The 21,635-nt window shown below is 45.8% G+C and overlaps 1 protein-coding gene across 2 annotated transcripts; it reads left to right on the forward strand.

Moving 5' to 3' along the window:
• The first annotated feature begins 14 nt into the window (after positions 1–14).
• On the forward strand, positions 15–12,335 carry LOC105923214 (E3 ubiquitin-protein ligase TRIM21-like). 2 transcript variants are annotated; one of them, XM_036132957.1, is made up of 2 exons: positions 15–157; positions 9,949–12,335. In XM_036132957.1, exon 2 carries the CDS (start codon positions 9,958–9,960, stop codon positions 11,647–11,649), a length of 1,692 nt encoding a protein of 563 aa, XP_035988850.1. In that variant the 5' UTR covers positions 15–157; positions 9,949–9,957; the 3' UTR covers positions 11,650–12,335. The 2 variants fall into 2 exon arrangements, with proteins under 2 accessions (XP_035988850.1, XP_035988851.1); XM_036132958.1 differs by lacking the exon at positions 15–157 and adding an exon at positions 9,786–9,820.
• Positions 12,336–21,635: the final 9,300 nt, after the last annotated feature.

Genomic DNA, 21,635 nt, shown 5'->3' on the forward strand with positions numbered 1-21,635 from the left:
GTTAGAGGTGGAGCAACACTGGAAAGACCAGTTTCAGAGTCACTCTCCAGAAATGAAACTTAAAGGTTGTGAATAACAGCAGAACTGCAGTCAAGACTAATTCCTCTCTTTGTGCCTGGGTTAATTTTTTGTTCTTCAGCAACTGACTGAGACAGCGGTGAGTACAGCTGATACTATTCCCTGTTTCTGGTGACAGAAAATTGGGAAATATCATCTCATTGCTTTCAGAAAGACAGATTTCTTTAATCATTTATCTTCCATATGCCTGCGCAAATTCTCTGTTATCCGCTTCATCTCTACATCAAACCGGCTTCAATGGGAGGCAACCTGATTTTACCTCAGTTCTTTCTGAAGATGTTTCGACACCTATCCAGGACTCAGTTCTGGTGGCTCACTCTGAGCAACCTGCAGTTGGAGCGCTGCTGCTTTTAAAGCACTGGCTTCTTGTATAATAAGATAGATTTTAGGATTCTGAGCCTGGATCAGGGCATTACATGGCCAAGCTCGGAATACATAAATAGCTTATTAATACCATATTGTTCCCCTCAGACTCTGAGTTCAGCTGATCAAAGGTTGCTGGTTGTACCACAGACTCATTTTAAGTTGATACTAATCTTATGTTCCTCCTGTCCAAGAGGTCGTAATTAAATGTCCGTAGTTCCTGCATAATTGTACATTGCATTTATTCTGTTACGAAAATGTCTGGTGAACATTACTTTGATAAATAACCAATGAAATAATTTGATTTATAGTTAAACAAAAACAGCAAATCGTTAGTGGGTTTTTTGGTGGATTTTCCCATTTTAATAATAATAATACATTTTATTTAACAGCACCTTTCTGGACACTCAAGGTCACATTACAGAAAATAAAAATGAAAATACAAATACAGGAACATAAAAACAATTATGAGGTGGGTGTTTTTTCTCTCCTCTCCAGCTTTTACCCCCCCCCCCCCCCCCCCCCCCCCCCCCCCCCCCCCCCCCCTCTGCTTCTGCTGCTATGATGTCTGGTCTTTCTGAGCACTTTCTTCATATCAAACGAACTCTTGAAAACATTGATCTGGTAAGCTGGTCTCTCGATGCTAAATATAAAAAAAAAGTTTTCGGTTGTTAAAAGCTCCTCGGTGGCAAGGCTCCAGGGGTGGATGAGATTCACCCTGAGTACCCTAAGGCTCTGGATGTTGTGGGGCTGTGTTGGTTAACGCGGCTCTGCAGCATTGCGTGGACATCGGGGGCAGTTCCCCTGGATTGGCAGACTGGGGTGGTGGTCCCCCTATTTAAAAAGGGGGACCGGAGGGTGTGTTCCAACCACAGAGGAATCACTATTAAGCCTCCCTGGTAAGGTCTATTAAGGGGTTCTGAAAAAGAAGGGTCCGTCAGAAAGTCGAATCTCGGATTCAGGAAGAGCAGTGTGGTTTTCGTCCTGGCCGTGGAACACTGGACCAGCTCTACACCCTCAGCAGGATTCTGGATGGGGGCATGGGAGTTTGCCCAACCAGTCTACATGTGCTTTGTGGATCTGGAGAAGGCATTCGACCGTGTCCCCCGAGGGATCCTGTGGGGGGTACTCCGGGAGTATTGAGTACCGGGCCCTTTAATAAGGGCTGTCAGGTCTCTGTACGACCGGTGTCAGAGTCTGGTCCGTATTGCCGGCAGTAAGTTGGACTCGTTTCCGGTGAGAGTTGGACTCTGCCAAGGTTGCCCTTTGTCACCGATTCTGTTCATAACTTTTATGGACAGAATTTCTAGGCGCAGCCAAGGTGTTGAGGGGATCTGTTTTGGTGGCCTTAGGATTGCGTCTCTACTATTCGCGGATGACGTGGTCCTATTGGCTTCATCAGGGCTTGATCTACAGCTCTCACTTGAGTGGATCGCAGCTGAGTGCGAAGCGGCCGGAATAAAAATCAGTGCCTCCAAATCTGAGACCATGGTCTTGAACCGGAAAAGGGTAGAGTGCCTTCTCCGGGTTGGGGAGGATGTGCTGCCCCTAGTGGAGGAGTTCAAGTATCTTGGGGTCTTGTTCACCAATGAGGGGAAGATGGAGCGGGAGATCGACAAGCGGATTGGTGCAGAGTCTGCTGTGAAGTGGGCGCTGCACCGATCGGTTGTGGTGAAGAGAGAGCTTAGCCAAAAGGCCAAGCTCTCGATTTACCGGTCGATCTACGTTCCTACCCTCATCTATGGTCATGGGCTTTGGGTCGTGACCGAAAGAATGAGATCCCGGATACAAGCGGCTGAAATGAGTTTTCTCCGTAGTGTGTCTGGACTCTCCCTTAGAGATAGGGTGAGGAGCTCAGTCATCCGGGGACGACTCAGAGTAGAGCCGCTGCTCCTCCACGTCCAGAGGAGCCAGTTGAGGTGGCTCGGGCATCTGGTCAGGATGCCTCCTGGACGCCTCCCTGGTGAGGTGTTCCGGGCATGTCCCACCGGGAGGAGGCCCAGGGGAAGACCCAGTGCCTCCTCCCGGTGGCCCTGGGTCACCGGGAGGAGGCCCAGGGACTATGTCTGTCTGCTGGCCTTGGAACGCCTTGGGATTCTCCCGGAGGAGCTGGCCCAAGTGGCTGGGGAGAGGGACGTATGGGCCTCCCTACTGAAGCTGCTACCCCGCGACCCAACCCTGGATAAGCGGAAGAAAACAGACGGACAGACGGGTAGGCAACAAAAGGGGGACCCGTCGTGTGTCCCGATTTGACTCATTTCGTGGGTTACACCTTATATTCTTGGATGGAAAAAGGTGTGTCTTTGGACTTTGTCATTCCTGGACATGGAGACGTATACATGTTTGGATTCAGGATACTTGGATTTCTACTTATTGGATTTGGTGGATTTTTGATGTATCAGCAAATACAGTGGATGTCGGTAGCCATTTGGCCTTGATCAGTCTGCCGGCTGCAAATCACGCGCTCACTAAGTCGGTGAACGGACAGATGTGGAAGGTCGAGTAGCAGAGCCGAAAATCTGGATGTGCTGGTATGCAGACTGGCTTCGGTGGTTGAACTCAAGGGGAGATTTTGGGCAGAAGAGCCCAACAATTTCGTATATTGGATATTGCCATTAGGAGCCAGCAAAAGACTTAAAACTGACAGGAAAGCCAGTGTAGCTTGTCTCATAACAAATAACATATTTGATCTATGCCTTCCCTTTCTAATCACTCCTGGATTGTTATGGCATAGAGCTCAGAACTCCCTGCTACCCCCTCCCCCGCTGACATCTGCGAATGCTTTCTGAACTGTTGGCCGGCTGATAACATCAAGGAAAATGGCCTCTGGAGAGCGTTCACGGAAATATAAACACTTTCACCTAAACAGACACACATAACTGATGCTCATATAAACTGATTAAACTTACACGCGACTAGTCTCCAATGTTTACCTTTCTGCTATATGTGTCTCGTCTTATTTGGGCTTTTTGTGCAAGAGGTTTTTGATATCTCAAACTGCATCCTGTTATAGGATAAAGTATGAGTTATGTTTTTTCCCTCCCACCTTCCTTTTTGTGGCCTCTATCTTTCCACAGAGAAATATCAGCACCCTATGGGCACTGTGTAAGGTGGTTCCTTGGCAGCATGGCCTCAGTAAATTGTCTCCCCTTTGAAAGGTTTGTGATGTTTCTGATGGCGGTTGTACTGAAACAGCAATTTCCCTCTGGGATTAAAGTATTTCTGGTTCTGATTCTAATTCTGAACAGAATCAGACTGACCAGGGAATGCATGCAGTGACAGGACAAAACAGACAATGAAGGCAGGGGCTGACCAGAACAGGCGGCATATACCGTGGAACCACCAAAACGGGCAGAGTAAGCAGTTGTTACTCACAGGGAAACAGGCAGACTTTATACAGCACACAGACAGAATCAAGCACTGTGGGCAGAACAAAACAGGACAGAAGATTCCAACTGACTGAGCACATAGAAACTGGTAGATGCACAGTGGCAGTACGCATGAAGCAAGACGAGATGTTCTGGCAGAGAGTGGGTGACTGAGGCAGGTATGAGTAGGCAGGTGAACAGGTGAGCAGATTGACACTAATTAATCTCAGTGGAAAATTGAGGACAAATGATAGCAGGAGAACTTAATAGTTCAGTCAGCTCTGCCTACCATATTGATAATTCTTCTGTAAGTTTTGAGGTTGTGCTGTTATTTTACATCTCTCTTTGCAGGTGATGAAGCAGACTGAAAAAGTTTTATCACTCTCTCCCTTTTATCTCCTCTATCTTTCACCTTTTCCGCTTATCCGGGTTTGGGTCCCTGGGGTAGCAGCTTCAGTAGGGAGTCCCAGACGTCCCTTTCCCCAGCCAATTGGGCCAGCTCCTCCTGGGGAATACCAAGGCGTTCCCAGCAGAGAGACATAGTCCCTCCAGCGTGTCCTGGGTCTCCCTTGGCAGTGCCTAGAAATGCTATCCATAAAAGTTATGAACAGAATCTGTGACAAAGGGCAACCTTGGTGGAGTACAACTCTCACTGGAAACAAGTCCGACTTGCTGTCAGCATTGCTGACCAAGCTCTGACACTGGTCATACAAACACCTAACAGGCCCGAGGGACACGATGCGTTCTCCAGATCCATAAAGCACATGTAGACTGGGGCAAACTCCCATGCACCCTCCAGGATCCTGCTGAGGGTGTAGAACTGATCCAGTGTTCCACGGCCAGGTCAAAAACCACACTGCTCTTCGTGAATCCCAGATTCGACTATGCGACGGACCCTCCTTTCCAGAACCAAAAGGAAGTGCCATTCCAGCGGAACATCCCTCGATGTCCACCTTAAGGTACTCAGGGCGAATCTCATCCACCCCCAAGGCCTTGCCACCAAGGAGCTTTTTAACAACCTCGGTGACCTCAGCACCAGAGATGGTGAAAGAGAGATACACTGCTTCCCCCTCCAGAGGTACCGGATAGTGGACCAGAATCACTTCGAAGCCGTAAGGAAGTCTTTCTCCATGGCCTCTCCGAACTCTACCCATGCCCAAGTTTTTCCTCAGCGACCAGCCGAGCTGCCTTCCGCTTTGAATGCTGGTAAATATCAGCTGTCCCACAGGCCAATAAAGCCCGATAGGACTCCTTCAGCTTGACGGCTTCCCTCACCGCTGGTGTCCACCAGCGTGTTTGAGGTTTGCTGCCGCGACATGCACCTACAACCTTGCGGCCACAACTCTGACTAGCTGCCTTGATAATAGAGGCACGGAACATGGTCCACTCAGACTCAATGTCCCCTGCCTCCCTCAGGACATGTTCAAAGCTCTCCCGGAGGTGGGAGTTACAACTCCGTTTCATGGGGGACTCTGCCAGACTTTTTCCCAGCAGACCTTCACAATATGTTTGGCCTGCCAGTTCTGAACAGCGTCCTCCCCAAACCATCGGAGCCTCCAGGTCTCACTGTCATTGCCCACGTGAGCATTGAAGTCCCCCAGTAAAAAAGGGAGTCCCCAGGAGGGGCACTTTCCAGTACCCCATCTAAGGAGGTGGGTAATCTGAACTGCTGTTTGGCACATAAGTACAAACATCAATCAGATGTCACCTGTCTCCCCCACATGAATGCGGAGGGAGGACACCCACTTGTTCACTGGGGTAAAGGCCAACATACAGGCACCAAGATGAGGGGCAACAAGTAATGCCCACTCCTGCTTGGCGCCTCTCACCAGGGGCAACTCCAGAGTGAAAGAATGTCCAGCCCCTCTCAAAGAGACTGGTTCCAGAGCCAGAGCCATGTGTCGGGGTAAGTCCAGGGTAAGTATCTCTAGCCAGAACCTCTGAATCTTGCACACTAGCTTAGGCTCCAATGCACCCGATCCCTTTGGCCCCTCCTACAGGTGGTAAGCCCATTGGAGGGGGGACCCATGTCTCCTCTTCGGGCTATGCCTGGTTGCACTCCGGGTGAGGGAACACCACGTCCATTTGTTTTATTCATCATAAGGGGTTGTTGGGCTGCTATTTGTCTGGTCCCTCATCTAGTGCCTGTCTGCCTTGGGTGAGCTGTCAGGGGCTTCATGAGGGACATGAAGCCCCTGACAGCATAGCTCCTAGGATCATTGGGACACTCAAACCCCTCCACCACGATAAGATGGCAGCCCAGGGAAGGGGGGTCAAAAGTCAAATGTTTGTGTTTGGCACATATCAGGACACTTCAGTAACTCATGAGATGATTTATTAGTTTGTGTCATCTCCCAGCTCCCAGAACAGTTCTATTGTAATGCTTTAACATCCTTCAGCCACAGCACTGTGGTACCACTTGTCTTTGTGGAAACATTGCTTTGCTTGTCTTTTATGGTACTTGTTCTGGTCTATTATCTTGATTTTTGGTCCTTGAGTATGTTAAAAAAATTAATTCATTAATTCAGTTCGATTTAAAATCCTCCTTGCCTCAGTGGACAATAGAAAGACTTGTCCCAGTTTAGAGTTCACAGAAATACACTCCCAGTGAGAATTATAAAAGAACACAACCAGTAAAAGGTTTGGAACATTCAATAGTTTATCTTTATTGTTATTACCACCTCTGGGAACTCCTTCAAGACAGTCGTAGCTATGTTGTCTTCACTATGTATCTGCAAAGTAGAGAGTCATAAAAATAAGGAAAAGCCATTGAATGACAAAGGTGAATCCAAAACTTTGACCAGTAGGATAAAAGCCTCTGAGTAGATGAAATGTTACTTTTATTGTGTACAACAGTAAAGTCCAGATTGAGATTCCGCATGTCTCTGCTGTCCAGCTTCTTAGGGACTACTTGATCCCAGTTTTATCCCTTTGCAGTGACAGTCTGGCTAAAGTTAGTCCAGGAGGGTTGGAGGCCCATCCAATGTGAATAAAAGCTGTAAACTCAGATGTGTTTACTATGGATATGAGAAATCATTTGTCTCTGCCTCAGTCATCTTTCTGGACCATTTTGAACTGAGAGCAGAAGTTTCAGCAGGATGTGGTTTGTGGGATTTCAGTGAGGCTCGTGTCATTGATACCACTGATCTGGTTGGAGGTGTTGAAACAGGTCAGTAGCATTCCCCTATCAGGCAAACAGTCTAGGAGCAGTAACTAATGTTAGGACACATTTCTTTATAAGCTGGAAGTGTTTCAGGGAGCTGACGTTCTACCTCTCTGAGAGACATCAGGACTTGGAATAACATCTTCTGTAGATCCTGATGCCACCTGGTATCAGGGTGATCAGATGTTCATCTTCTTTTGTATGCTGAACCCTCTTCATGTCTGGCAATGTGGCAATAAGAATTGTCATCTACGTGCCAAATAGAGTTCGATAGATTTTACTTTCCCAAGTGGAGCAATCAGCTTTCGCCATAGTGCTCCGCTTGATTTATGCATGTAGGTAGTTTTATTGTGATTCCTGCGGGGAGTATTTCAAATTATGTGGACACTACAATGGGAAAGTAGGAGAGTAAAGGAAGAACAAGAACAGAAAAAAAGAAAGAGAAGATCATATTAATATTGAGACAGCATCTGCTTCCACATCTGATAGATCTCTCTGGACTCCTTTGATCGGCACCATCACTTAGTGGAATGGGGGCAGTGGGTTGTGTCCTGCGGGGCGCAGGGGCTTGCTAGGGGGGTTCCTGGGGCTCTGGGGGGTACTCAGAGTGGGGCGCCTGGTGGGTCTGACCCCGGGGTCTGTTGCTCCCATCTGGGCGGGGCTTGGAGGGCCTAGGGGTGGCCTCCAGCGGCCGCTTGCGGCGCTCTTGGGGGTTCCGCAGTGACGGACGTCGGTTACTGACCTGGTAGCGGTGCTGCCGCTGGGTGGGTCCGGGGGTCAGGGGTCCCTGGGGTGTGCCGCCCTCGGGCGGGAGCCCCGGAGCGGCATTGGGGGTTCGGATTCCGTGGGGCCACTTGGGGTCTGGGCCGGCGCACGCCAGGGTGTCTGCCCCTGCACGGGGCCTCTTGTGTGCTGAGAGGCCTCGGGGCCTGTTGAGCTGGTAGGGGGCATGGACATTAACATCTCAGGGCAGATGCTCTCCCCTTTTTTTGGGTTGGCACTCTGCTAGTGGGGGGAGAGGAGGGTGGGGGAGTGAGGACTAACCCAGCCTGGATGTCTATTGTTGTATGTATGGTGAGCTGTTTGAATGTTAGTGTTGGGGAGGGATTACAACTACAGTTGGGGGTGTGTGGATGTGGACGTTTTGGAGGGCTCCGTGTCTGGCCCCCTGACTCCATGCCGTCTCCCGGTGCGGATAAAAAATAATATAAAAAAATTATATATATATATATATATATATATATATATAATTTTTTTATATTATTTTTTATTGTATTTTTTCGGGAAAGCCAGAAGGGTTGGTGGGTGGGTTGGGGGGGGGGGGGGGGGGGTTGGAGGTGTTGGTCCTGGTGGGTGATTGGCTCACGGGCCCTATCGCCTATCCCTGGCCCCCGGGCTATGGTGGTGCCGCTGGTGGGGCCCCCTCGCCGGGTGGACTTTCGGGGAGCGGGGGTGCCTATTGGAGTCAGTAGGGGAGCTGGCTCCCTGGGACTGCAGTAGGCTCCCCAGTCCTTTTCTCCCCATCCCCGGACTCCTCCCTCTGCCTGCTCCATCACGCTGCCACACATGTACGACCTTGGGGAGGGGGGTGTTACTGGAGGTTGCCACTTTCTGATGACGTCCCTCACCCCATATTTAACTATTTTATGTCCCACACCCCCGTTCTCCGAATTGCGGCATGGAGTCTGGGTCCTGGAGAAGGAGCGGGCCACCGGGTCTGGTGCTGTGGGGCCTGGGTGGCTTGCCGGGACTGGGGGCTGATGCCTCTGCTCTCCCCAAAAACGGGTGGGGGGAGGGGTGGCTAGGGTAAGGTGGGGGAGGGAGTGAGCTTATTATGTATTTAGTGGGGGAGGGGGGTTCTGGTTGGGTGACCCGTACGGGTCATGCTGGCCCCCTCCCTGGGGGGGTGTCTGGTCCGGGTGCAGGATTGGGAGTCGGGAACGAGCAGTCGGATCGTTGGATTGTGGAAAGTCTTTATCACTTCACGGCCCAGCTTGACGCATCCACGGATGTTTGCAGGGGAGGAGGGAGCAGGGGGGAGTAGTTCTGTCCAATTTTGCCATAACAAGCCAGGGGACAGTAGATAGTGGGAAAGTCCGATTAGAATACACATTTTATTATGCGAACAAGCTGAAACCACTTTTCCTTCAGCTTTAAAGTCTTTTCATCACTGGCTCCAGGATCCAAATTAGTGGGCTATTTTCGCGTGTTCACTTCCAGATGTTATCCCATCTCACCTCTGAGTCCAACCACCGCAGCCAGCTTATTAAGCTTATTGTTCTGTTCATTCACCACCTTAGTGATCGCGTTGTGAGCCGCTGGCAGCCTCATCAAGGCCAAATTCACCGTCAGAAGTCTCTGAAGTTGCTGATACATCAGAAATCCTCCGAATCCAATAAGAAGAAATTCAAGAATCATAAATCCAAACATGTATACAGATCCAAGGTGTATCCCGCAAAAAAAGTTCCATCTGGACAGGCACGCTCCCCATTCAGATGTACTCCCATTACCCCGCTGCCAAGGACATTCTGAAACAATCAGGCCTCAGATGTTTTCCAAACTTCTGCACCTGTCCACCCGTCTATTTAATCCTGCCTCAGTTTTTTGTTTGTTGCCAGAACATCTCACATGTTTTGTTTCCCCCCTCACCTGTCCTCTGGTAAGAGCTCTCCAGCTTTCTGTATTTTTGCCTGTCAGCCTGATTACCTTATCCCATTCTGTTCCTCTGTATTTTGAGTATGCCTGTTCCCTGTTTATGTTTTTGTTTTTTGCTTGGATGACTGCTCTGAACTCGGCTCTGGACTATTTTCTGTATACCTGCGTTACCCACCCACACCAGGAGGAAAAGGTGAAAGAAAGAGGAGATAAAAGGGAGAAAATGATAAAACTCTCATCATGTAACCTGATGAGAATATCCTCTCAGACATTCAGATCAGGAAATGTTGCTAATCATTGATCTCTTTCTCCTGTCCTCAGAGTTCAGAAATGTCTTCTGGCAGCAACCTGCGGTCTCAGGATCAGTTTCTGTGCTCCATCTGTCTGGATGTGTTCACTGATCCAGTCACCACACCATGTGGACACAACTTCTGCCAAACCTGCATCACTCAGCACTGGGAGGTTAATTTTCCCTTCAAGTGTCCTCTCTGCAAAGAGCTTTTCACCTCTAGACCTCAGCTGGGAGTCAACACCTTCATCAGAGAAATGGTTGCTCAGTTCAGACATGAAGCCCAGCAGGAAGCCAGCAGCAGCAGCTCAGCTGCTAAACCAGGAGAAGTTCCCTGTGACGTCTGCACTGGAACCAAGCTGAAGGCCCTGAAGTCCTGCCTGGTGTGTCAGGTCTCCTACTGTCAGACTCACCTGGAGCCTCATCTGACCACTCCAGGTCTGAAGAAACATCAGCTGATGGAGCCTGTGGAGAACCTGGAGGACAGGATGTGTCTACAGCATAATAAACCTCTGGAGCTGTTCTGTAGGACCGACCAGACATGTGTCTGCTCGCTCTGTTCTGTTCTAGACCACAAAAACCACAAGTTTGTTCCTCTGAGAGAAGAATCTGAAGAAAAGAAGGCAGAGCTGAAGAAGACCGAGGCTGAAGTTCAGAAGATGATCCAGAGCAGACGAGTGAAGATCCAGGAGATCAAAGAGTCGATGAAGATCAGTAAAGATGCTGCAGACAGAGAGAAAGCAGAAGGTGTTCAGTTCTTCACTGCTCTGAAGGAGGCTGCTGAGAGAGGCCTGGAGGAGCTCATCAAGGAGATCCAAGACAAACAGAAAACTGCAGAGAAACAGGCTGAAGACTTCATCAAAGATCTGGAGCAGGAAATCTCTGAGCTGATGAAGAGGAGCTCTGAGGTGAAGCAGCTCTCACAGTCTGAAGACCACCTCCACCTCCTCCAAAGCTTCTCCTCCCTGAAAGCTGCTCCACCCACCAAGAACTGGACAGAGATCAGAGTTCATCCTCCATCATATGAGGGGACTGTGGTGAGAGCTGCTGCTCAGCTGGAGCAGAAGCTCTGGGAGAAGATGAAGAAGCTGCTGGATTTGAATAGGGTCCAGCAGTGTGCAGTGGATGTGACTCTAGATCCTCATACAGCCAATCCCTGGCTCATCCTGTCTGATGATGGAAAACAGGTTCATTGTGGGAATAAAAGAAAGAAGCTTCCAGACAACCCAGAGAGATTTTCTCACTGTATTAATGTTTTAGGACAGCAGAGTTTCTCTTCAGGAAGATTTTACTTTGAGGTTCAGGTTAAAGGAAAAACTGACTGGGATTTAGGAGTGTCCAGAGAGTCCATCAACAGGAAGGGAGACATCACTCTGAGTCCTCAGGATGGTTTCTGGACTGTTGGGTTAAGAAATAGAAATGAGTACCTAGCTAGTGCTGGACCTCCAGTCTGTCTCCATGTCCAGCCTGGTCCTGAGAAGGTGGGGGTGTTTGTGGATTATAAGGAGGGTCTGGTCTCCTTTTATAATGTAAATGCTGCAGCTCTGATCTACTCCTTTACTGGCTGCAGCTTCACCGAGAAGCTCTACCCATTCTTCAGTCCCTGTTTAAATGATGGAGGTCAAAACTCTGCTCCTCTGATCATCTGTACTGTGAATCAGCCTGATCGATGCTCTTATAATTCTTCAAGACTGAATCTGTTGGTGAAGAACCGCCAGTCTAAGAGACGTTAAGGTGAAGTCCTTGTGGTGGAGAGATGAGCTTGAAAATGTGTAAAATTTTCAGCTTCTCCCTTCAGCTTTCTAACACGATAAGTTCATTATTTCTTTTTAAACAACTTCTGTTTTACAGTCATTCAGTCCTAAAAAAAGAAGGGAAGGGGGCCAGCCCATCACAGAGCAGCATAGTTAACCCAACATGGATGTTCTTTGGAGTGGGAGGAAGCCAGAGTTCCATACTCTGACTGGTAAAGCATGCTAACTCCATCTAGACAGACCCTAGGCTGGGAAAGTTAAACAAAGAAACTTCATACTGCACAGCCACAGTGCTGCCATCTGCTCCATCCTGCAGCCTACCAGCAATTCTTCCCAACTTCTTGTCTAAACCCACTTCTGTCTGCGAAGCCAGGGAGAGACTATTTTGCAAGTCTTTTATGATGAGAAAATATTTTTTTATAGGCATCGAAGCCATCAAACCCAGTGTAAGAGGAGTTAATATTAATTTTATTAGGAAAACGAGAAAGGTGATCAGGATATTTTACCATTAGAGTTTAGCTCCTACCTGTATGAATGAGGATCCGTCCATTATTCAGTTTCTGTGATTGACCCTATTGTAATTTTCATGGTTTTATTCATTTACTTAGAATTATTTTACTTGTATATTTATATCCATCCATCCATTTTCTGATCTGCTTAATCCCTCATGGGGTCGGGGGGGTTGCTGGTGCCTATCTCCAGCATTCACCGGGCGAGAGACGGGGTACACCCTGGACAGGTTGCCAGTCTGTCGCAGGGCAACACAGAGACAAACAGGACAAACAACCATTCACACACACATTCACTAACCCTAAACGTAAGGACAATTTAGAGACCAGTTAACCTAACAGTCATGTTTTTGGACTGTGGGAGGAAGCCGGAGTACCCGGAGAGAACCCATGCATGCACAGGGAGAACATGCAAAAGACCCAGGGGTGTACTCGAACCCAGGACCTTCTTGCTGCAAGGCAACAGCGCTACCCACTGCTGCACTGTGCAGCCTTGTATATTTATACCTATTTATATATTTTAATTGTATTCTTTTATTGATTTTGCAAATGTTTTAATAGTGTTTCCTTTTGTTTTTATAGAATAAGAGATTTTGGTCACAACTCTGTTACTTTTGTTTTTTGTAGAATCTGTATATGGATCTTATTTGTTTGTATTTCTGTGGGATTGAAGTACTGTTCCAAGTGTGGGACTATATGCCCTATTTAGAACTGAAGTGTTTTCAGCAAGAGCCACGTTTGTCTTTCTTGATGACTGTACTGAAATGCAATTTCCCAATTGGGGGCAAATAAAGCAATTCAGTTCAAATGTAGTATTTTTGTAGTTTTGGTGGCAAAGGTGTTAGAACTGGAAGCTCAGCTTATCACTGTTGAAAAAACAGCAAAGAGCAATCCCTTAGTTAGTGTAGAGCAACCAAGGGTAGCCTATCAAAGCAATCCTTCTGCAGAGCTCGAACAGCCTGGATCTCAGACCAGCTGGGTGACAGTACATGGAACAGATAGCCATACATCCCAGTCCCCAGGTCCCCACCAACCCATCTACATTTCTAAAAGATATTCCCCACTTGGTGACACACCCACTAATGTTGGAGTTCCGCCAGGAGGAAAATAAATGTACGATTGCTGGATGAAAGCCACATGAAAATTAAAGACTAAAGGAACTTGATGCCCCAAAGGACTGTCCCTCACAGCAGGATACCAACTGAAAATATAAAGCGTTGTTGCGTGTTAACACAAGTCTCTTCTGTCTGCTGCTGGCCAGCCACACCTGAGAGGCCCTCTCTCTTTGCCTGTGGGCCCTCATGAGAAGGAGTTTCACAAGGGAGAGACCCGGAACTATGTGCTCAAACTAGAATTTAACCTATCTACTGTCTGCTTTCTGTGACATCAAAATCAAAGGAGCCAGCCCCAGGGACCAGCTGGTGGTGATCTTCTTATATTCATTCTTATTTACCAAATCATTCTTTAAAATGTTATTTCCTTGAATAATGTTTTTATGTAATTTGGAGTTGGATTGTGAATGGGTTCAATACATACCAAATGTTGTTCTAAATAAGTTAAGCTAATTTAACCCCATTCCACATTCTTTAACATGAACTTTGTTTTTTTAACTTAGAACTGCAGTGAACCCAAAATTCACTGAATCGTTCTTTGGATGGTGGTTTTGTCGTGGGTTACATTGTTCTTGGTTTTTGTATATATTTATTTAGTTACATTCTGCCTGGTTTTGTTGTTCCTCTCTCTCGCCTCCTGTTGCCACCAACTCTCTCCCTCAGTTTCTCTCTCACTCCTTCTCCACACCTGTGTCCAATTAACCAATCTACCCCTGCCTTTGTTCCAGCTCCCTTGCTCACAGTATTTAAGCTCCTCTCAGTTCTCCACTCCCTGCTGGTTTTCTACTGTTTCATCTGCTCTGCACTGGTTCCTGTAACTAATTCTGTGCCCACTGCTGCTGCCTGTCACCTTGCCTCATCTGTTCCTCGTGTTCCACCCCAGGTTTACGTTTTGTTTTTTGCTCTTGAGTTCTCCAGTGTGTTTGTAAGTTCTTTTGTAATTTTCCTCATTAAACTCACTCATAACCGCTCCCTGCCTTGGTCTCTCTGTGTTTGGGTCCCACCACCAACCTCACCCTAAACATGACAAAAGAAACCAGCCTCGGTATAACTGGTCTTATTGAGATACTCGAGTAGCACAAACAAGTCACATTTGCTCAGCTCATCCACGAGCCACCTCCACCTGGACCACCACTCACCTGCTGGTTCTCCTCTCCCGCTGGTGCCCCAGCCTGCGAGGGTCTTTGTGCTAAACACCATGGTCTGGTGCCAAGTCCGACACCCATGCTTCCAGACTCTGCCTTGCTAGGGTTGTCCTCCGCGTCGCCTGCCTCGGACTGTCCAGCTCGGCCGGTGCTTGTTCCTGTGCTCTTCCAGTGCCCATAGGGCCCAGCGTTATTATTAGTTTTAAGTGCTTCCAGCTCTGCCTTAATTCCTGAGTAGTTTAGCACCCCTTAGTTTCAGAGTTATTTAGCGGTTCTTGATTTCTGAGTTATCCTATTGTTCTTTAGTTGTCTTAGTGTTCTTTAGTTTTGGTGTTATCATAGTGCTCTCTAGTGCTCCTAAGTCATGCTAGCATCCTCTTTTTCCCGGCATGTCTAGACGCCCTCTGGTTTGTGGCGTTTCCGTACGCTGTTGTCCCCTGGCGTTTCCGTGCGCCTGTTGTCCCCTGGCGATTCCTACGCCCTCTAGTTTTCCTGACGTTTCCTACCCTTTTTTGTTTGCCAGCGTACTAGACACTTTTTGTTTGCCAGCATTTTAGACGCTTTCCTGTTTGCCTGCGTTTTGTTCTTTAGTTTGGTTCATCCTGGTTGGGTAGTTTTTTGTTTGAACCTAGCCCCCCATCCTGAATCTCCCACCGCCCACCCTGGTTAGGTTAGTTTTGGTTTTGACCCTAGCCCGCCATCCTGAGTCTCCCTCTGCCCACCCTGGTTGTTTTTAAAATTTTAGCTGTGGCAAAACTCCTTTCAACTCATTCTGTACGAATGCTGAACCGTTGTTGGAACTGATGTCAGAGGGAATTCCAAATCTCAGAAGGACTTCCCTGGTCAAGAATTTGATATCTGGTCCAAAATCTTTGATGGGACAGCTTCAACCCACCAGCTGAACCGATCGATGACCACTAACATATATCTATCTGCTGTACTGGTTTTATCATGTCAACAAAATCAGCGTTTAAAGGGTCCCTGAGAGACAAACATGTGTCCAATGGCTGATTTTATGCCTTTGTGAACATTGTTTCCTGCACATATTTCATATTGGCATAAAACTTCATCCACCATTGCTTGCATGTATGGTGAACAATGACCTTGTCTTTTTTGTTTTCAATCACCTTATATTTGTTACAGTAATCCAACCCATGGGCTTTTGAGATCAATTGACCCCTGCCAGCTTGGATGGAAGCATCATCACAGCAATCCGCTCTTTCAGCTGTTCTTAATGTAGAACTGCACTGCGATCTGACTTTCTGAAACCGTTTTGTTTCCAGACAGCAGCAAACAGAAAGCATACTCCATGGGCATAAGCCGAGTCTGTAAATATGTTTACTATCTTTCCCTTGGCTAATTTGCATACTTCTGTCAGGGCTTTCAAATCTGCCTTTTGGGCGGAGCAAGGTTTCTCTCATTTTTCTGCTTTAACTGTTAAAAGTTATCTTCTACTTGCTCAACCACTAAAAATCCTGGATGGTTGCCAAGATGATCTCTGAAAAAGGACCCATCAACAAATTAAGTGACTTCTGTGTTCATTATTGGAGTTGACTCAAAATGATCCTTGTGTGTTTCATTGTTTTTGCAATACACTTATGTGGTTCTCCCTCACAATCAAGAGGAAGCATGTTAACAGGATTGTTGGTGTTGCACCATTGAACAATTATGTCTTCATATTCTGCATGAACACCAAGGTGCTGATTGTGTTTTAAACCATAAGAAACATAATTTAAATAACTTTGTTTTTAGAAGAAGCTGTGAGGCTGTTAAGCAGGAGGAAGAGGAGTTGAGAGCTTCAGGGAGGAGCTGAGCTGTTACTGAACTATAGAAGAGACACAAACTTCCACATTCAACCCAGTTCACCACACCAACATCAACTCTGCTCATCATGCTGTCTTTGCTCACATCTGGGTTTACTCTGCTGTTTCTGATCACTGGAGGTTTGTGGACTCTTTCACAGAATAATTTCCTCCTTGTTGTTCTCCTCTTATCTGAGTTTTTTCTTCCTTCAGGTGTAAACTGTCAACAACTCACTGCACTGAAGACTGAGGAGTCCACTTCAGAGGGCGGTTCTGTTACTCTGTCCTGCAATTACACCAAAGATTCTGCTACTTATCTCTTCTGGTATCGACAACATCCAAAGAAAGCTCCAGAGTTTCTGATGTCTCACTTATCTTCAGGTCGAGCAGAACATCTGGACAGAATGAAATTTGAAGGAAACAAAGAAGAAATGAAGATGACGATCTCCTCTGCTGCAGTGACAGACTCTGCTGTGTACTACTGTGCTGTGAGGCCCACAGTGACAGGAAACACCAGAACTCTGTACAAGAACCTGCAGTACTCCACAACATCCACTAGAGGGCCTCACACACTGTTCAGCCACTGATTGTTGAGTCCTTGGACTGATGACAAAGACAACAGAGACATGAAGCAGTAAAGATCAGAGACAGAGCTGCTGTGGAAGCAGGAAACTCTTTGATTGGTTGAGTAGAAGTGGTCCCGCCCACTGATAGAAGGGCAATCACATTTTCATCATCTTGGAAACTGTACTCACAGAGTTCTCCTGTTGATTTAGTTGTGAATGTCCACAGAGTAACACTGAACAGGGGACATTTGTGTTCAGGGGAGGCTCTGCTGGATATATGTTCTATGTTCACCTAAGAATTGTGGTTAGGAGGCGCCGATTCAATTAGTACAGGTGATTCGTTATTGTCATCCAACCATGTTTCAGTTAAAAAAACATCAATAATCTGTTCAGTTATGAAGTTATGAACCAGAAGTCCTTTTGCTGATAATGACCTTATATTTAGCAGAGCCAGTTTCAGTTACTTGGCGGTAGTCAGTTGTTCAGTCTCAGGTTGCTTTAGACAGGGAATTATTCTAAGACTAGAACATAGGCCATTGGATTTAATTTAGCTGATTTTTGTTATTTTTCTTTTAGTGATCTGAAGACGTATTCTCCTGTCTCGTACTGTGGAGGGGCCAGACGCATTCTGGAGGAACATGTATGTAACTTTGGTCCCTCTTTCAGACTTCATACACTTTTTATATACCAGTCGACATTGAGCTAAAGTAGGCGGGGCTCTCCTTGTGCTCTGGGTTGCACCATTGTGTCAATAATAAGTGGTGCTGTGAAGAGAACAATTGTCAGACTGAATGTTGAACATCAGCTAGTTTCTCCTGCTGATTTCAACCTTGGTGGACAGATGGATCATTGGCTGTGGATTATTCTGGCTGCTCTTTTCTTTGGTAAGATACAAAGCTCAACATGTTTCCTCTTCAACCACTTGAACACATTACTGAGCTCTACATGAAGAGCTTTTAATGTTCATTCTACAGAAAATCACAGCAGATCATTTCTGCTGCCATTTGTTACCTTGTAAAAACACCTGATATGGTTCAAAGTGACAATGATCAGTGAAAATGACACCTATTCTACATGTGATAGAAGTCTTTAAAGCTGCTGATTGTTCTCCTTTAATCAATCATCTTTACTGATTCATCTCTTCCTCTGCATGTTCTGTTCTTCCCCAGAGTGTAAAGGAGACTCAGTGAAGCAGACAGAAGGAGAAGTTGTTGCTGCTCACGGAGAATCACTGACTCTGGGATGTATTTTTGAAACCAGCATTTATTCAAATGCTTATCTCTACTGGTATAAACAAGAAGAAAATAGTTATCCAAAGTACATGCTGAGACGATTCTCATCAACAGAGGATAATGCTCCTGGGTTCAGCAAAGAAAGATTTGATGCTGACCTCAATCTTGACAAGAAGTCAGTCAATCTGAAGATCCAGGATCTCCAGCTGTCAGACTCTGCTGTGTACTACTGTGCTCTGCAGCCCACAGTGACAGGAAACACCAGAACTCTGTACAAGAACCTGCAGAGCAAAGACACACTACTCTATCATATCAAAGAGATGCTATGGGTCAAAGAACACACACTGTCCATTAATGTTAACCTTACTCTTTGCCACCAGAAGAACTCCCATTTCAAACAAGTTTTGTGTGCATGTCTGTGAACGTCAGTGTTTTGTTGTTTTCTATTCATTTTGGGATCCAACCATAAATTATTCAATTCAATTCAATTCAATTTTATTTATATAGCGCCAATTCATGAAACATGTCATCTCAAGGCACTTTACAAAATCAAGTTCAATCATATTATACAGATTGGGTCAGATTATACAGATTGGTCAAAAATGTCCTATATAAGGAAACCAGTTGATTGCTTCAAAGTCCCGACAAGCAGCATTCACTCCTGGGGAACCGTAGAGCCACAGGAAGAGTCGTCTGCATTGTCCATGGCTTTGCAGCAATCCCTCATACTGAGCAAGCATGAAGCGACAGTGGAAAGAAAAACCACCTATTAGCGTGAAGGAAAAACCTCCAGCAGAACCAGGCTCAGTATGAACGGTCATCTGCCTCCACCCACTGGGGTTACAGAAGACAGAGCAGAGACACAACAAGAGAGACAAAAAAGCACAGAAGCACACATTGATCTAGTAATCTGTTCTACATTAGATGGTAGTAGCGGGTGAGCCGTCTTCTCTGGATGATGTCACAGTTAACAGAACGCCAGACCAGGTGTACCTACTATGAAGAAAAAGAGAGAGAGCAAAAAGTTAAAAGCTGAAATGACGACAGTCATTTCAATGTAATACAATGCAAAACTGGAGAACAGTAGACTGAAGAACAGGAGAACTCAGTAGAGTGAGAAAATTAGACCCTGATGTCCTCCAGCAGCCTAGGCCTATCACAGCACAACTATAGAGATAGCTCAGGGTAACATGAGCCACTCTAACTATAAGCTTTGTCAAAAAGGAAAGTTTTAAGATTAGTCTTAAAAGTAGACGGGGTGTCTAACTCACGGACCAAAACTGGGAGTTGGTTCCACAGGAGAGGAGCCTGATAGCTAAAGGATCTGCCTCCCATTCTACTTTTAGAGACTCTAGGAACCACCAGCAGACCTGCAGTATGAGAGCAAAGTGCTCTGTTAGGAACATACGGGGTAACCAGAGCTCTGATATATGATGGAGCTTGATTATTAAGGGCTTTATACGTTAGAAGGAGAATTTTAAATTCTATTCTTGATTTAACAGGAAGCCAATGAAGGGAAGCTAAAACAGGAGAAATATGATCCCTCTGGTTGATTTTCATCAGAACTCTTGCTGCAGCATTTTGGATCAGCTGAAGACTTTAAACTGCATTTTGTGGACTTCCTGATAGTAAAGAATTACAATAGTCCAGCCTTGAAGTAACAAATGCATGGGCTAGTTTTTCAGCATCACTCCTGGACAGAATGTTTCTAATTTTGGCGATATTCCGGAGGTGAAAAAAGGAAACTCTGGAAACCTGTTTAATATGGGATTTAAATGACATGTCTTGGTTAAAAACAACACCAAGATTTTTTACTTTATTACCAGAGGCCAAGTTAATGCCATCCAGATTCAGTGATTGATTAAGAAGTTTATTTTTTGAAGACTCTGGCCAAAAGATTACAACTTCTGTCTTGTCAGAATTTAAATGTAGGAAATTTAAAGTCATCCAGCTTTTGATGTCATCAAGACATGACTGCAGTCGAAGTAACTGATTGGATTCATCAGGATTTATGGATAAATATAGCTGAGTATCATCAGCATAACAGTGGAAATTAATCCCATGCTGTCTGATAATTTTGCCAATCGGAAGCATATATATAGTAAAGAGAATTGGTCCAAGGACTGAACCCTGTGGTACTCCACAAGTGACCCTAGAGTTTGAGGAAGATTTATTATTAACATGAACAAACTGGAATCTGTCCGACAGATCAGATTTAAACCAGCCTAATGCTTTTCCCTTAATCCCTACAGTATGCTCAAGTCTTTGTAGGAGAATATTGTGATCATCTGTATCAAATGCAGCACTGAGATCTAACAGGACAAGTATAGACACAAGTCCATTATCTGAGGCCATGAGAATGTCATTAGTGACCTTCACCAGAGCTGTTTCAGTGCTATTATGGCAGATTAAATGTTCTAGAGTGTTCCACAAGCAGAGGTAGATTGATGTCAACTGGATTTTTGCTGAAGTTCCTTGATGTAAACTTGGCCCTGGATTTCATCAACACTGGAGACTCTCATGATGATATCAAGGTGATTAATTTTTGGCTATTATATATAATGTTTTTCACAATAGAACAGTTGTATAAGCATTGTTTCCAGGAATGAGAGGAAATATCTGTTCTGAAATACACACCCATTTACTTGTAGCTCTATAAAGGTGATGGTCAAGTTGGGAATCTACTGACTGTAAGCCTTTGATTAAATCCCCCTGATGATTCCTAAGAAGGAGCGGCTTTGTCTCGTCTTGTCTTTTTTGAGTCTTTTTAAAAGTTCAGTCCTCTCCAACACATGGTGACCCGTCATGATACAAAGGTACAAAGATACAAAAGGCTTTCCACAGCACCCACTGTCAGTGGCAAATTAGGGCCAACTGAGAAAAGAAGAGGTAAGTTAAATATACCTCTCTCTCTTTTTTACCTTTTTAACATGAGAATTGCCACACACAGGTTCTGCTTTGTTTTTAATAAGCGGGACAAGTGAGGCATTGCTGCTCCTTTCAGATGCTACCAGTTAACTTTCCATGTGGAAAAGAGGCTGCCTAAAGGAGAAATGATGGAACAAATTTGGGCACCAGGCAGTCTTGAGGAAAAAATCTCCCCGCTGTTTCATTGTAGCCCCAACGATTTTGAATTTAGTGACCACAATATACTGGAACAAACTCTGGCTCTGACCAGTTGACGGTCCTGCTATGATGTGGTAACTTTTTAGAAAAGAGTCCTGTGAGAGACAATAAAAGAGCTGGTTGGAGATTAAAGGTGAAGACTCTGTGTTAGTTAAGCGCTGTGAGAAAAAGGCTTATTGGAAAACCTAAGGGTGTCTCCAATGATTTTTGTAGCCTTAGTTAACTGCAGTTGGAGTTGTTTTTGTATTCATGGTTTTGAGATCTTTGGTTTAGGCATTTGAGGTGAAGTCTCCGAATAAATTTAAGAGCCTGGAAGGTAATAGTAGGCCTGTTTTGAGGCACGTGCAGCATCATCATTTTATTTATTTATGTGTTACTCCTCCTTTGTATGGGTCTGTTAAAATAAAAGCCACTCTGAGACTCTGAGTCTCTGAGTCTCTGAGTCTCTGGACTCAGAGACTCAGAGATATGGA

Source organism: Fundulus heteroclitus, unplaced genomic scaffold (genome assembly GCF_011125445.2).
Source record: "Fundulus heteroclitus isolate FHET01 unplaced genomic scaffold, MU-UCD_Fhet_4.1 scaffold_56, whole genome shotgun sequence".
NCBI lineage: Eukaryota > Metazoa > Chordata > Actinopteri > Cyprinodontiformes > Fundulidae > Fundulus > Fundulus heteroclitus.